Source organism: Triticum urartu, chromosome 5A (assembly GCF_056163025.1).
Source record: "Triticum urartu cultivar PI428250 chromosome 5A, HENAU_Tu73, whole genome shotgun sequence".
Lineage (NCBI taxonomy): Eukaryota > Viridiplantae > Streptophyta > Magnoliopsida > Poales > Poaceae > Triticum > Triticum urartu.
Window position 1 is genome coordinate 252288836 of NC_141877.1, and position 16338 is coordinate 252305173.

A 16338-nucleotide genomic window follows, 5' to 3' on the forward strand; every position below is an offset into this window, starting at 1 on the left:
CGTAGAGCTACAGACTGAGCATATAAGTGTTGTTTTTTTTGCCGGATGAGCATTTTTTATTTTTTCAAAAAAAAAACTTTCGATCTATTTATCTTCGATCATAGCAGTATAACAAACTAGAAATAATAAAAAATATATTCAGATCCATCGACCACCTAGCGACTATTACAAGCACTGAAGCGAGCCGAAGGCGCGCCGCCGTCATCATCCCTCCCTTGCGGGAGTCAGGCATAACTTATTCTAATAGACAGTCTGAAAATCGTCATGCTAAAGTTTCATAGGACCAGCGCACCAGAACAGCAACCATCGCCGATGAAAAGAATGTAGATCAAAAGGATCCAACCCAAAGACACAAAAATATAGACGAACAACAAACAGATCCGAGCAAATCCATCGAAGATAGATCCGCGGGGGCACACCTCCACCGGCCCACCAACAATGCTAGACGCATCACCGAAAATGAGGGCTAGGCGGGAAGACTTTTATTCCATCTTCAAGGAGTTGCCGCCGTCTTCTTTTCCTGAGCAGGACACAAATCCTAACAAAACACGAAGGAACGACTAACAACAAAACTATCCTGCCGCCCCTTGCCAGGATCCACTGCGTCACATGGCCCCAGGGTCACTGGAGACGAGGCGGACCTGCAGTGACGCTAGCGAGAGGCATATGAACCTTGGCTTTGTTTTGGAGGAGAAGGTGATTCAGTTGTGAGATGATATAAGTGTTAATAAAACTAATAACTAATACTGGTACATGGTGTTTTGGACTTTTTTTAGTACCGGTGTTTTTGGACTTTTTTTAGTACGGGTGTTTTTGGACTTGAGCACACATGTAGTACATTGTGCTCGCTGTCTGGGCGGTTCAGCATGTCTTAGGGATTCGGTGCATTAAATTTCCGTGTCAGGCTGTTGTTCATTAGTAAAAGAGGAAATCCGCAAATACGGTAGAGGTGTATGGTGTATATGTGGGACAAGTCCTGTGAGGGGAGGTGAGCGCCGTAATCGGAAGAAAAAAAAATAAGAGCCGTGGCTCATGACGCCAGTCCCGTCCTGATCCCTAGACCAGGAAACAGATTAGAGGTGAGGTGTTCCCGGTGGCGAAAAGCAGCCAGAGGTGAGATGCGGAACGATGGAAGCAGCCGGCGGCAGGGGCGAACTAGTGAGGAAATCGATCGTCTGACGACGTGAGGACAACTAGCCGCGACGCGCTGACAGGACCAGAGCATAGACTGTCACCGAAATTCAGAGAACAGAGGAAAATCACTCAATTTGGTGGGGAATTTGTGGATCAATTGCGGGTGGATCTGAGCCACAAAACTAGGGTTCGCCAGCCGGAACACGACGGCTTTAAGGGCCAAACCCAATTACATCCAAAATGCCCTCTCCACAAGCCGGATGAGGGTTTAAAAAGGCTTGAGCAGTTGAAAAGTGAGACAGCGACATGTTCAGCTAGCTACAAAGCTGTGGTAAATTCAAAAGTAAGGTTACATCCACCAGAGTCGTTCATCTAGAGATCTACGGTTGATGACGGGCGACTTGAGCGCGAATCGTTACGCCCTCCAGCTGTCGTAGGATCGTGGTCGATGGTTGAGGTGCGCTTGGACACACGAGACGGTACTGTTATGATTCTAACCGTTGTCGATAAGCTTCTATCCTGACAATTCCCCCTGTTGAGAGCAGACTTGCCCTCAAGGCTGGAAACCCGAAAAAACTTTCTGGATAAAAGCGGCGTATTCGCAAGTAGCTTTGTTGGCAGGCAGATTGGTCCATTTGACCAGCCATTGTACCACCGATATGCTTATATCTCCTTGAACATTGGGTATCAGTTTTCATTGCATAACAGCTTCAGGTTGGATGAGAATATGACCCTCTTCATCCAAAAGTGGTAGTTTTGGGTTGGGTACTGCATCAAAACCAAGGTGTTTCTTGAGTTGACTGATGTGGATGGTGGGGTGCAGTTTACACTCAGGAGGAAGAAGTAGCTTGTATGCCACTGATCCAATCTTCTCCAGAACCTTGAAAGGACCATAGTATTTTGAGTGTAGTTTCAAGTGCATGTGGATGCTTAGACTGGTGTGTCTGTATGGCTGCAACTTGGCATAAACCATATCACCAACTTCCAGCTGTTTATCAGATCTTTTCCTGTCAGCAAAGTATTTCATCCTCTCTTGGGCCTTCAACAAGTTCTGATAGAGGCTAAGGTGTCCCGATGTTTTGATGAGATGGTGGCTATCGTTTTCTGTGGGAGTCGACCTTGACGATCCGACTATGAATGTGCGAGACGTTGCGCCTTAGCAATCGCTAAACCAACTTCCGAGGGTTATTGACCATGCCGGAGCACGATCAACCTGACCACGAGGGTCTGTTTCCTGCGAGCAAACGAAGAACAAGCAAGAAACCGAGATTGCAATCGGGATATTGCGAATATAAGATGAAAGCTTTATTGATCAAGGTAGGGTTCTGTGACGTCTTGGTCTGGTCGTTGGACACAAACGAAGTACGTGAAGTTGCAGCTATGGCGAACTTTTAATCTAAACAAAACCCAAAGTCTAAACGACGCCCTAAGGGCTGTATATATGGAGGAAGAGGGGGGAATTTCGTGGCCCTTGAGGGTGGGGTCCGAAACCAACCCTAACTCTTGTTTCCCCACACATACGGACTCTAAAAATAGCCTATACTTAAGTATTTCGAAATTACATGGGTCTGGCCCATTAATAAGGTGACGTAGCACCTAGAATAGCCTATGGACGAATATTATGAAGTGGCATCTTGTATATTTCGTCCAAGGCTTCATGCACTCCTTATGGCGGCTTCAAAGTCCTGAAATCATCACTTGTAACTCCGTTCTTGATCCCCTTGTGCATGCCATCAACTCCATGCGTGTTCTTGCTCCAATGTTCATCCTTCTCCAAGCTAGGCCCTTCATTTGTAAGCAAAACAAATGTATCCAATTTAGGCAGCATCATAATCTCATGAACATTAGAATCATTACCAAGAAATGAAAGTACCTGGTAATTTAATTGGCGTGCGCGAGCTCTAGTAATTGGTCCAGTATATGTAACAGTAGGGGTTGTGGGTGTAACAATGGTATTGATGTCCTCATCATCCTCCCCTTCTTGAAATGAAGTCGTCCTCGACGGAAGCGCATCTTCCTCACCCAAATAAGGCTTCAAATCTGCAATGTTAAAAGTGGGACTAACCCCAAAATCTACAGGTAGCTCAAGTTTATATGCATTATCATTTATTTTCTCTAACACCTTAAAAGGATCATCAGCACGTGGCATTAGCTTTGATTTGCGCAGATTAGGAAATCTATCTTTACGCAAATGTAACCAAACAAGATCTCCAGGCGCAAACACAACATGTTTTCTACCCTTATCTCCAGCAAGTTTATATTTAGCATTCATACGCTCAATGTTTTCCTTAATTAACTCATGCATTTTTAAAATCAATTCAGAACGTTCTTTAGCATCAAAATTAACCTTCTCTGAAGATGGAAGAGGCAACAAATCAATAGGTGCACGAGGTAGGAAACCATACACAATTTCAAAAGGGCACATCTTAGTAGTAGAATGCAATGAACGATTATAAGCAAATTCAATATGAGGCAAGCATTCTTCCCACATTTTCTTGTTATTCTTCAAAACAGCCCTAAGCATAGTAGACAATGTTCTATTGACTAATTCAGTTTGTCCATCAGTTTGGGGGTGACAAGTAGTACTAAAAAGCAGCTTAGTCCCCAACTTAGCCCATAAACATCTCCAAAAGTGGCTAAGAAATTTAGTATCACGATCTGAAACAATAGTATTTGGCACACCATGTAAGCGAATAATTTCACGAAAGAACAAATCAGCAACATTAACAACATCATCGCTTTTATGACATGGTATAAAGTGTGCCATTTTCGAGAACCTATCCACGACAACAAATATGCTATCCCTCCCCTTCTTTGTTCGAGGTAAACCTAAAACAAAGTCCATAGATATATCCTCCCAAGGAACACTAGGTACAGGCAAAGGCATATATAAACCATGAGGATTGAGTCGTGACTTAGCTCTTTGACATGTAGTGCAGCGAGCAACAAAACGCTCAACATCCCGTCTCATCTTTGGCCAAAAGAAACGTGTAGCAAGTATATCCTCCGTCTTCTTGACGCCAAAGTGTCCCATTAATCCTCCTCCATGAGCCTCCTGCAACAACAAAAGACGAACGAAGCTAGCTGGAATGCATAGCTTGTTAGCACGAAACACAAATCCATCGTTAAGAACTAACTTGTTCCAAGTTCTCCCTTCCTTACAATTCTGCAATACATCTTTAAATTCAGCATCATGAACATATTGATCTTTGATGGTCTCCAAACCAAATATTTTAAAGTCAAGTTGTGAAAGCATAGTATAACGACGAGACAAGGCATCAGCAATAACATTTTCTTTACCCTTCTTGTGTTTAATGACATAAGGGAAAGTCTCAATGAATTCAACCCATTTAGCATGTCTACGATTCAGTTTTGCTTGACTTTTAATGTGTTTCAAAGATTCATGATCAGAATGTATAACAAATTCCTTGGGCCATAAATAATGTTGCCATGTTTCTAAGGTCCGAACAAGAGCATATAATTCTTTATCATAAGTAGAATAGTTCAGACTAGGCCCACTCAATTTTTTAGAAAAGTATGCAACAGGTTTTCCATCTTGTAATAACACACCTCCTAATCCAATTCCACTAGCATCACATTCAAGTTCAAAAGTCTTATTGAAATTAGGAAGTTGGAGTAAAGGAGCATGTGTCAACTTATCTTTCAATACCGTGAAGGCTTCTTCCTGTGCGGTACCCCAAACAAAAGGCACATCCTTCTTTGTAAGCTCGTTGAGAGGTGCAGCAATGGTGCTGAAATCTCTCACAAAACGCCTATAGAAACCAGCGAGGCCAAGGAAACTCCTCACTTGTGTGACCGTTTTGGGCTGCGGCCAACTCTCAATAGTTTCAATCTTGGCTTTATCAACTTCAATTCCCTGTGGAGTAACAACATAGCCAAGAAAAGATACTCGGTCGGTGCAAAAGGTGCACTTTCCAAGGTTTCCAAACAAACGTGCATCACGTAGAGCAATAAAAACAGCACATAAATGTTCCAAATGTTCCTCCAAAGATTTGCTATAAATCAATATGTCATCAAAGTAAACTACCACAAATCGTCCAATGAAAGCACGTAAAACTTCGTTCATTAACCTCATGAAAGTACTAGGTGCATTAGTTAACCCAAAAGGCATGACTAACCACTCATATAATCCAAACTTAGTTTAAATGTTGTTTTCCATTCATCACCCAATTTCATACGAATTTGATGGTATCCACTACGCAAATCAACTTTGGAGAATATTGTAGAGCCACTCAATTCATCAAGCATATCATCTAGCCTAGGAATAGGATGACGATAACAAATAGTAGTATTATTAATGCCTCTACAATCAACGCACATACGCGACGCACCATCCTTTTTCGGCACTAAAATGATAGGAACAGCACAAGGACTAAGGGATTCGCGTATATAACCTTTGTCGAGCAGTTCTTGTACTTGACGCATAATCTCCTTCGTCTCCTCTGGATTGGTACGGTATGGTGCACGGTTGGGTAGCGAAGCACCGGGAATTAAGTCAATTTGATGCTCAATCCCTCGAATAGGTGGTAATCCCGGTGGCACGTCTTGTGGAAAGACGTCAGCGAACTCCTGCAAAATGTTAGTGACAGCAGGGGCAAAGAGGAAGGCACGTCCTCGAATGAAAATAATGCCTCTTTGCACACAAAAGCATAGCAAACAGATTTGCTAAAATCTAGCTCATCAATATCAGATTTGATGGGAAGTAAACATGCACTTTTCAATTTAATTTCAGAAACAACAGTAGATGGTTTATTATTAGGCTTCATTTGGTGCTCAAATTCTTTTGTCATAATCTGATTTTCACTCTTATTTGTCTCCTGTTTTGCTTTATTAGCTCTATTAATATCATATTTCAAAATGGAATCAGGAGTCATAGGAAGCAAAGTAATATTTTTATCGTTATGAACAAGAGTATACTGATTGTTTCTACCATGGTGTACAGAATTTTTATCAAATTGCCATGGTCTACCAAGTAATAAGGAACATGCTTGCATAGGTACCACATCACAATCAACATAATCAGCATATGTAGAGATACTAAAATGCACACGAACAGTACGTGTTACCTTAACCTTGCCGCTGTTGTTGAACCATTGGATGTAGTAAGGATGTGGATGTGGTCTTGTGGTGAGAGATAGCTTCTCCACCATCTCCATGCTAGCCAAGTTATTGCATCTCCCTCCATCTATGATCACGCGAACAGAACGTTCCTTCACAACTCCCTTTGTATGAAACAAATTATGCCTCTGATTTTGCTCAGCTTGTGTAACCTGCACACTCAAAACACGTTGAGCAACTAAACATTCATACCTGTCAGCATCTTCAGGAGCCATGTATTGCGTCTCATGATCAGAATCGTCTCCACCGTGTTCTTCACGTGTAATAAGAGCCAAAGTCTCCTCATCAGTCACTAGCGGACTCATACCCACCATTCTCAGTAACAATCATCACACGCTTAGATGGGAATTCTCTCGCATAATGACCTCCACCCTTGCAACGTCGACAAATGATATCATGTGTTTGCCCTGTTGATGCCATGGATGAAGAAGAGCTCTTTGCAGGCCCAGAAGGTGTGCTCTTGGCAGATAGTGGTGATTGTGCCTGCTTTATTGTATCACGGTTGGAGGTGGCAGCCGACGGAGGCACCGATGTAGCAGAACGTGTGGAAGTAGATGATGCACGTGGTGTCCATGATGAAGGTCGACCTGCAGAAAAGTTAGTCCGCGCCAATGCCTGTCGATCCTGCACTTCACGTTCAGCTTTACAAGCAAGATGGAATAAACGAGTGATATTAGTATACTCCTTATACTCTAGAATCGTCTGAATCTCTCTATTTAATCCACCCATAAAACGTGCAAGCATAGCTTCATTCTCCTCAACAATACCACATCTAATCATGCCAGTTTGTAATTCCTGATAATATTCTTCGACAGAATTTTTTCCCTGTCTTAAGCGCTGCAATTTTTGAAGTAATTCACGTTGATAATATGGTGGAACCCAACGAGTACGCATAGCAGTTTTCAAAGCAGCCCATGTAGCCGGAATAGGATATAATCTACAATGCTCAGACCACCAAACACATGCAAAACTAGTGAATGCACAAACAGCAGCAGGAACACGTCTCTCCTCGGGATATTGTAAACATGTAAATCGTTGTTCAGTTTCTAACTCCCAAGTAAGATATATATCAGGAACATATCTACCCTCAAATGGTGGAATATTCAATTTTAGTTTAGGGAGATGGTCATGATCTCGTACCTGATGGTGAGCCCTACCATTGCCATTATTTGCATGTGGACGACCTGGTGGTTTCTGTGCTGGTGGTGGCACGTAGTTCTGATTTTGATCAACCTCATCCTCATAATCTCCCACATAATCATCCTCCTCCACATCAGCAGTAGGAGCCACAGAAGTATCAACAGCAGCACCAGCAGTTTGGCCCGACTGAAGAGGGACACGGCTCGCTCGGCGGAGGGCTGTTTCCCGACGTGGAGGCAGTCGATGTTGTTGCTGTTGTTGCAGAGGTGCGGCAGGAGCAGCCGGTGGTGGTGGTGGAAAACGCGAAAGCAATTCAGCAAACTTGTTATCGAGCTTTGTTTCAAACGTCTTCTCCATGCCATCTATCTTCTCCATGGCCTCTTCAAATCTGTTTATCACATCTTGCACCTGTCCACTCATCATTTGCTGAAACGTATCATGAAGCTCCTTGTTCGTCAAGTTCTCCCAGTCAGTCTCTTCGGCTTGTGATCCTGGCATGGTTAGGAGCAATAGAAACACACAAGAATATGATCCTACAGACTACTAACAAGTGGTGGTGGTGGCGGGTGTCACAAATCCGTCAAGCAAATCTCAAATTCTTACCAGTTCTTACCCAGCAGCAGGCGGTGATCGGCAACCGTTGTAGTCAAAACTCTCAAAAGCTTGGATAGAGCGATTGCCAAGGAGAGTCAAACGCACGACGTAGATGTATGTGGAGCTGGGAAGACTTATAGTATGGTAGCAAAAAGGGTCAGCAATAATCAATTCAGAGATGCAAAGTTGAATAAATGCTCAACGACGGTACTGTGCTGGTCCTAGGCTAGACCGTGCTAGAGACGCGAGCCTAGAACACTAACAAAATCACGGCGCTGCACGTAAATAAGGGAAAAGCACACTCTAGAACTCTTTTTTTCGCTCTTTTTTTGCGCTCCTCTTTTTTTTGCGAAAAATCACTATAATGGCGAGTGTCTCAAAACTCTTCCCTCGTCAAACTGATAGGATGGGCACGAAATATTTTTTTCACTTTTTTTCGGAAATCAGGGCAGCGACGACGAAAAAGTGCGATAAAAAATCACTATGATGGCACGTGGCTCAAAAGACTCAGAAAAGCCTAAAAATAGGATAGGGAAAAAATTGCCCGTGAAAATTTTGGCCTAAAAACTGCCCGGGGGTCTCCAGACTCTTTTTTTTCCGAGACCTACGCAGGCAAGGAAACACGAATCAGAATTTAGATTGATCTCAAGAACAAACCTAATATGAGAAGAACTCGGATTGGTGGTGGATATATGGTTGTGGTATATGGCAGCGGTGGTGGTATATGGTAGCGGTGGTGGTATATGGATACAGATTGGTGGTGGTATATGGATACGGATTGGTGGTGGTATATGGATATGGATTCAGAGCGGTGGCAGATAAGCAAAAGTGGTAGATGGGCGATGATGATGGTGCGGCGGCGGCGTGACAACTTATGACCAGAACTCGAAACTCTAAAAGACTAGACTCTAAGACCAGCAACTTGACACGACGATGCAACCGCAAATTCAACAAAGCAAAAACCCTAAAAAGATTATGCAAAGGCTCAGATTGGTTCGGATATGATGAACTAACCCTAATTTTTTTTCTGGCTTTTTCGTGGACTGTAGGTATGAAGAACAGACTCGATCTAATCTATGAAAAACTGTAAAATCTCACCGAGCAACCTGGAAATCTGATACCACTTGATAGAGGCTAAGGTGTCCCGATGTTTCGATGAGATGGTGGCTATCGTTTTCTGTGGGAGTCGACCTTGACGATCCGACTACGAACGTGCGAGACGTCGCGCCTTAGCAATCGCTAAACCAACTTCCGAGGGTTATTGACCACGCCGGAGCACGATCAACCTGACCACGAGGGTCTGTTTCCTGCGAGCAAACGAAGAACAAGCAAGAAACTGAGATTGCAATCGGGATATTGTGAATATAATATGAAAGCTTTATTGATCAAGGTGGGGTTCTGTGACGTCTTGGTCTGGTCGTTGGACACAAACGAAGTACGCGAAGTTGCAGCTATGGCGAACTTTTAATCTAAACAAAACCCAAAGTCTAAATGACGCCCTAAGGGCTGTATATATGGAGGAAGAGGGGGGGAATTTCGTGGCCCTTGAGGGTGGGGTCCGAAACCAACCCTAACTCTTGTTTCCCCACACATATGAACTCTAAAAATAGCCTATACTTAAGTATTTCAAAATTACATGGGCCTGGCCCATTAATAAGGTGACGTAGCACCTAGAATAGCCTATGGACGAATATTATGAAGTGGCATCTTGTATATTTCGTCCAAGGCTTCATGCACTCCTTATGGCGGCTTCAAAGTCCTGAAATCATCACTTGTAACTCCGTTCTTGATCCCCTTGCGCATGCCATCAACTCCATGCGTGTTCTTGCTCCAATGTTCATCCTTCTCCAAGCTAGGCCCTTCATTTGTAAGCAAAACAAATGTATCCAATTTAGGCAGCATCATAATCTCATGAACATTAGAATCATTACCAAGAAACGAAAGTACCTGGTAATTTAATTGGCGTGCGCGGGCTCTAGTAATTGGTCCAGTATATGTAACAGTAGGGGCTGTGGGTGTAACAATGGTATTGATGTCCTCATCAAGTTCTCTTTGATCTACTGAGCAATTTCATCTCTGTCCAGTTTAGCTTGTGTGTCATCACCTTTAGGTGGAGGCAGCATGCGCTCAACAATGAGAGGAGCTGGTTTGGCATACAGTGCCCGGAAGGGTGTCATGTTGAGGGAGGTGTGGAAGCTGGTGTTATACCACCACTCAGCCATTGACATCCGCTTATGCCACTTCCTTGAATGTGAAAAAGCCATGCATCTCAGATAATTTTCAAGGCATTGATTCACACATTCTGTTTGACCGTCAGTGTGAGGATGATAGGAGGTACTAAGGTGTAGTTTCACTCCCATTTTCGTGAACAACTTCTGCCACAACTGACTTGTAAAAATCCTGTCTCTGTCAGTCACAATGACAGTAGGAAGTCCATGCAGTTTGAAGATGTTGTCAGTGAAGGCCTGTGCTACTACCCTCACAGTGATTGGGTGTTTGAGGACAATGAAATGGGCATACTTAGTGAACCTATCAACCACCACTAGTATGAGATCTTTGTTTTCATACACAGGCAGTCCTTTCACAAAATCCATGGATATATGTGTCCAAGCAAAATTAGGAACAAGGAGAGGTCGTAATAGCCCAGGAGAAGGAGAGTGATGAGCTTTGTTGATTTGACACACAGGGCATTGCTTCACAAAGGATTTCACTGTTGCCTCATGCCAGGCCAGGTAAAAAGGATTTTCAGTCTATGGTTAGTAGCTCTCTCTCTCCTGAGTGTCCTCCCAATTCTAAAGTGTGAAAGGCTTGTAACAGAGATGCCCTCAATTCAGTGTTGTCTCCAATTAGTATTTTCCCTTTATACCTTAGCACCCCACTGGTTAGAGTGTAGGGGGTGTCCTTAGGAGCAATAGCTAGTTCAGCCAGCAGTTTAAAATTCTTTTTGTCATTGTTGTAACTGTTTACAACTTCTTTAATCCAAACTAGTACTGCAGCAGTACTGGACAAGGTTTGCAGAGCATATTTGACTCTTGACAATGCATCTGCTACTTTGTTTTCTTTTCCTTTTTTATATTCCACTGTGAATTTTGTAGCCTAAGAGTTTAATAAGCAGTTTGTGCTGAATACCTTCAGTAAGCTTCTTCTTTTGGATATGTTTAAGGCTCTGCTGATCAGTTGTTATTCTGATGGAGGAAGAGGCAAAGTAATGTTTCCATTGTTTAAGTGCTTCAATGATGGCCAGAGCTTCCTTGTCATAAGTGAACCGTCCTGATGCTTTTGGGCCCAAATATTTGCTTAGGAAAGCTATGGGTTGCCCTTTTGCATTAATACTGCTCCAATTCCATAACCAGAGGTATCTGCTTCCACGACAAAAGGAAAGGAGTAGTTAGGTAGTGCTAGGACTGGGGCTTGTGTTATACTTGTTTTGAGAGTTTGGAAAGCCTGAGTTTGTTGACCAGACCAAGTAAAAGCATCTTTCTTCAATGCATTAAACAGAGGTCTATAGATAATTCCAAAACTCTTAATGAACCTTCTGTAGTATCCTGCCAGGCCCAAAAAACTCCTGAGCTGAGTTACATTTTCTGGTGTGGGTCATTGGGTGATTGCCTCAATTTTAGTAGGATCTGCGGAAACTCCTTCAGCAGAAATGACAAAGCCCAAATATTCCACTTTCTGTTGTGCAAAAGTGCATTTGGACATTTAAAAGGTAAAAGAGGCTAGCCAACTCGCTCACAAGGAGCTCCCCCGATTTCAACTTTCGTTGGTCGTTCGATCAGGGGCAACACGGTCTTTTTTTCACCGCTGATCGTTGGATCTGACTGGAAAACGTGCGTTGCCGTTTTGACTGTGCGGTGAAACCTGGACGGGGATGACCTGTGGGGTCGGGCAAAAGCGGATTGGCTGGGTGAAAGTTTTGTGGGTGCGCGAGCGGCCTCTCCTGCCGCGCCGCGTGCGCGCATCATGGGCACTGCCCAGTTTCTGGTTCGCTCACCTCTGGTTCGCCTGTTGGTGCGGCTGTAAATGAGCCTGCTTGCTATTTGGTCCCACATGTCGATCTGATGGCTGTAAGGCTGGTCACAATGGGGAGGAACTTAGGAGTAACATCACACACTCCAATACAACTTTGCTTATGTGACACATATTTAATGAAGAAAGAGGTGCTTGTGGTAACTAGCTAAGTTACCGGAACATCACACACTTCAAGAACAATGAGTCTATAACCTAATAAATACATCGTTGCATGATACTACATAGATGTTTCTACCCATTATGTAGATAGTAACATAGTTTAGAAAAGTATGTAAGTTAGCTTATGTTCTTGTCCATCGTGACCAGCGTAACTTTTTCATGTGCGCCTTGCCTCCGTCGCGTCGCATTCCCGGGTCAAACGCGCCTGGGCCCGCTCCTCGCGCGCTGCCCGCGTCATGCGGTACGGGGACCAGTTGCGCAGGGATAGACCGATGCGTATGCACCCACGTATGTTCTATAGCGATGACGGGTGGGCCGGCGCTGCTCCTGGTCCCGTTCGTCGGTGGCACTGGCTGCGTACGCGTCTCGTTCCTGTCGGGATTCACCAATCCCATCCGCCCGCGCACCGCGCCCATCCTCCGAAACGTGAGGGTTCCGCCAACTCTCCGCATCGTCTCCTCCCTGCTCCCTCCTCTCCCACGTCGCTGCCCTCAAGCCCGCGCCCCTCCACCTCATCTCCTCTCCGCTCCCTCCTCTCCAACGCCGCCGCCCTTGATGCGCCGTTAGGGACGCCGTCGACACTACGTAGCGGTGGAGCTCAGTCTACTCCTAACCCTATTCGCTCGATTGACAAGACCAGGGCGACAGATTGGATCTAGGGCGCCCGCATGGCCTCGCCGCCGCTGCCGGCTGGATTCGCTAGCCGCCGCTTGGAGTCACCCTGGCTGCCGCCTCGAGTCACATCCGTCGCCGCCGCGAATCAGCTCCACCGTTGCGGTCAGGAATCCCGTCCAGGCAAGGTAACTTCCTCCGAGTCCCTGCTCTCCCTGGTCCTCCTGCCCTGCTTGATGCGTGCGTGCGTGCGTGCGTGCGTGCGTGCGTGTGTGTGTGTGTGTGTGTTGTGTGCGTTTAGCCATCCGCCTTCCTTCCGATCTTCAGATCTCCATATTTGGTGAATGCGGTGTCTTGGTTTCGTTGGATTACTATTTGTATTTCGGGATTAGCTACGAATTGATGTTTTTAGTTCGAGTGTGGATGCTCGGCAATAGTGTTTTAGGTCTTTTTGTATAACAGAGTGATTAACTCGGTCTATTTCTGGAGAAAATTCCTAGGAATTTGATTGACGGAGGCATCACTATCTGGCGCTGGATTATACATCACGTTCTGCACTCGCTCCGCAGATGGGAGGAAACAGTGTAAGATCAGAAGTTTACTGTGTTCTGTTGCTTTGCACTGAATCTATCGATTGGTGACTAATGGTGTTCTAAATTTGTTAGGACGACAAGGCAGTTGTTATGCAGATAATGATGTTTTTGGCTGGAATCAACACCCTTCTACAGAGTTTCTTTGGTACCCGATTGCCTGCGGTGATTGGTGGATCATACACCTTTGTTCTACCTACCATTTCGATCATACTTGCGGGACACTACACCAACGAACCAGATACACACCATATGTTGAAAAGAAGGTAATTCTACTTGCCTCCCAGTAATCTTTTCCTACATGTAAACTGATGAATCGCCTGGATTTTGTTTTTGAAGGAATTCCTCAAAATCATGCGTGGAACACAAGGTGCTTTGATCGTTCCTTCTGTACTTGGTGATCTTCTTTGCCATTTAATAGCTTCTTTGTGTTTCTATAGGATACCCCCATGCTATATGACAACCATAGTGAGCATGTCAAAAGTTTAACATGCTTATTATAATTCTCTTCTCTGTAAATTATTATATGAAGTTTCTGCTTTACTTGGTTAACTCTTCTGAAGCTCACATGCTTTGCCTAAAGCTTGGTGCTGACACTCATAAATCCATTGTAGGCTCACTATATAAGATAATGAATCCGTGTTCTATAGACTATCGTGGTAAAGATGTTTTTGTCAGGTTATTCATTCCCATACATTGAACCTATGTTTCTAACTTCTGCCCATGATAAAGAAAATGGGGTTTAGCGCTTTTAATCAGCATCTATTTAAACCAACAAAAGATCTATAGTTCCACCAACATACCATTTTTTGCTGGTACTCATATATATATATTATAATATGCTGCTTCCATATTGTTTTCTCCCAGGTATCGCAAGGCATTCAGGTTCTCTTTATAGCTTTCCTACACAGGAACATATTGCAAAATTAAGATACATAACATTGTTCCTGACTTATGAAAGACGGTCGTTCTACCTACAGGTCTGCCTTATATCTACAGGTATATCCATGCATTCTTTATTCTTTTTTTGCAGTGACCTACTGATCTTCGTGATTTAGTTTAGTGCTAGAGTTAGCAAAATCTACTGATCTTATGTCTTTGTCATGTTCCCCTTGTTTGGGTGGTCTACCTTTGGCTATGAATGTACGTATATTATTGTCATGTTCCCCTTATCCCTGCATCACTGAACAATGCTGGCAAACTAATGTCCCTTTGCCCTATGTAATGGTGTTACGGACTGCCATTTGTTTTGTCGAGCTTACTAACTGATTTTTTTTACATTATCATGAATATGCTTTAGGCGTGCCTCTTCTCTGTTTCGGTGAAACAAGGTTTAGGGAACTCTTTTTAAAGACATGTGTATACAGAACACATGTTTCATCGTCTTCGCTTTTTTTCATGAGTTGTTGAAAAGATCTTATGAAGCTTGATTGATAATGTTTCAACTCAGATGAAGTGGTCTATATGATAAGCTTTTGCAGATCCTGGGGATCGTTATACCTTCTGTACAATTCTCTGTTCTGGATTCAAATAGTTTGGGAGTGTTGCATGCCCAGTCTTTTCTAAACCTTGCTAAGTTTCTCCATGTCCAGTCTTTTCTTCTAAGAAAAAACTCTTTTGTTGCATCCACATTAACCATATGTATTTCCATTTTCATTTTTGAATTGTAAACTGTAGCTGCTTAAAACTTTGGTATAAAATAAAGCCCTTATTGGTAAATGAGACACGTTATTAGCAATGTTTCACATTTTCTTACTTGCAATACCATGCTTGCCTGTTCAGGTCTTCCAAGACCTAAATCATGAAATCCAGCACATACAACACCTTTTTTTAAACTTCGGTTACCCTGACACAAGCCTCTGTTCAATTTTCTTATACGGAGGGGTTAGAAATAGTTACCTTACGTGCTTGCTTTCAAAACTACATCTACTGATAAATGTTTTTTTTTTCAAACCACACTGGGTATCATGGATGGATGAGGTTGTGGCAGTAGTTCGTGGGTGCCTTATCTATCTTGATAAAGCGATCGATCATGGCGCATTGGAGGCAGAACAAGAGAAAAGCTTTGGGCGTCTGTGGTGTTGAACATTCAGTGTTTATGTGCTTTGTACATGCACGACTAGTCCATGTTGAAAGAATAGAAGCAGAAGTGTGGAGATGATGTAATTGGTCAGTCAGGAAATTCAGTCTCAATGAGCTCAACTAACGACATGTGTGAGTTGAGCCTGAGGTCATTTTCAAAGTAACAGAAGTATTTTACTTTCCTTTTCATGTCAGTGGTTGATGCTACTTACATGTTGTATCAGGTTATCAAAGGGCAGCAATCATATACATTTTATAAACAAATAAAACACTTTTATGAAGCATGTAGTAGACAAATAGTGCTACTGATAAATGATTTTTTTTCAAAGCACAAATGGTGTTTAGTGGGTCTCTGTGTCAGTTTGCGAAATGGGAGATTACAAAAAAAATACACATTTTCAACATGGCATGGTCTTCAATGAGATTCTATACTCTACCAAATTAAAATCTATAGGTACATGTCATTGTAGACAACAAACCTCCATTATTTCTTTATTAAAGAGGATTGATTTTATTCGCAAAAAGGAGGGTTAAATTTTGTTAGGATTAATTAATGATTGTTAATTATGGGATAATCCCTGCTTTCACTAACCGCAGGCAGTTGCATCTGCCGCGTCGGTTCCCTGCCGAATAGGCACCTCCCTGAACAGACGCCTTTCTAGTGGTGTCTCTTCCCTTTGTATAAATAGCAGATCTCATCTAATATAGCACGCTCGCCGTTGAGCGAGTCGATCGATTCCGGCGATCGCCGGAACAAGAAGATCCACAAGCCAGAGGTGAGAAAGAAAATGCCACGGTGCAGGAACGCATCGCGGCTTCCGCGTTCTTCGTTGCCACCATCGGAACGGCGCGGGGC

The 16338-nt window shown here is 43.5% G+C and overlaps 1 protein-coding gene across 8 annotated transcripts; it reads left to right on the forward strand.

Moving 5' to 3' along the window:
* Window positions 1-12606: 12606 nt before the first annotated feature.
* On the forward strand, window positions 12607-15664 carry LOC125508564 (nucleobase-ascorbate transporter 7). 8 transcript variants are annotated; one of them, XM_048673318.2, is made up of 6 exons: window positions 12607-12998; window positions 13311-13394; window positions 13476-13666; window positions 13740-13770; window positions 14268-14285; window positions 14362-15664. In XM_048673318.2, exons 2-6 carry the CDS (start codon window positions 13380-13382, stop codon window positions 14434-14436), a joined length of 330 nt encoding a protein of 109 aa, XP_048529275.1. In that variant the 5' UTR covers window positions 12607-12998; window positions 13311-13379; the 3' UTR covers window positions 14437-15664. The 8 variants fall into 8 exon arrangements, 2 of the variants coding, with proteins under 2 accessions (XP_048529275.1, XP_048529274.1); XR_015604410.1 differs by having other exon boundaries at window positions 12608-12998; window positions 13740-13797; XR_015604411.1 differs by having other exon boundaries at window positions 12608-12998; window positions 13740-13797; window positions 14381-15664.
* Window positions 15665-16338: the final 674 nt, after the last annotated feature.

Excerpts from the sequence above, each read along its gene's own strand:
- LOC125508564 (XM_048673317.2), top strand. Across the intron at positions 13,667-13,739 it reads CACCATATGTTGAAAAGAAG|GAATTCCTCAAAATCATGCG; the intron begins GTAATTCTACTT and ends TTGTTTTTGAAG.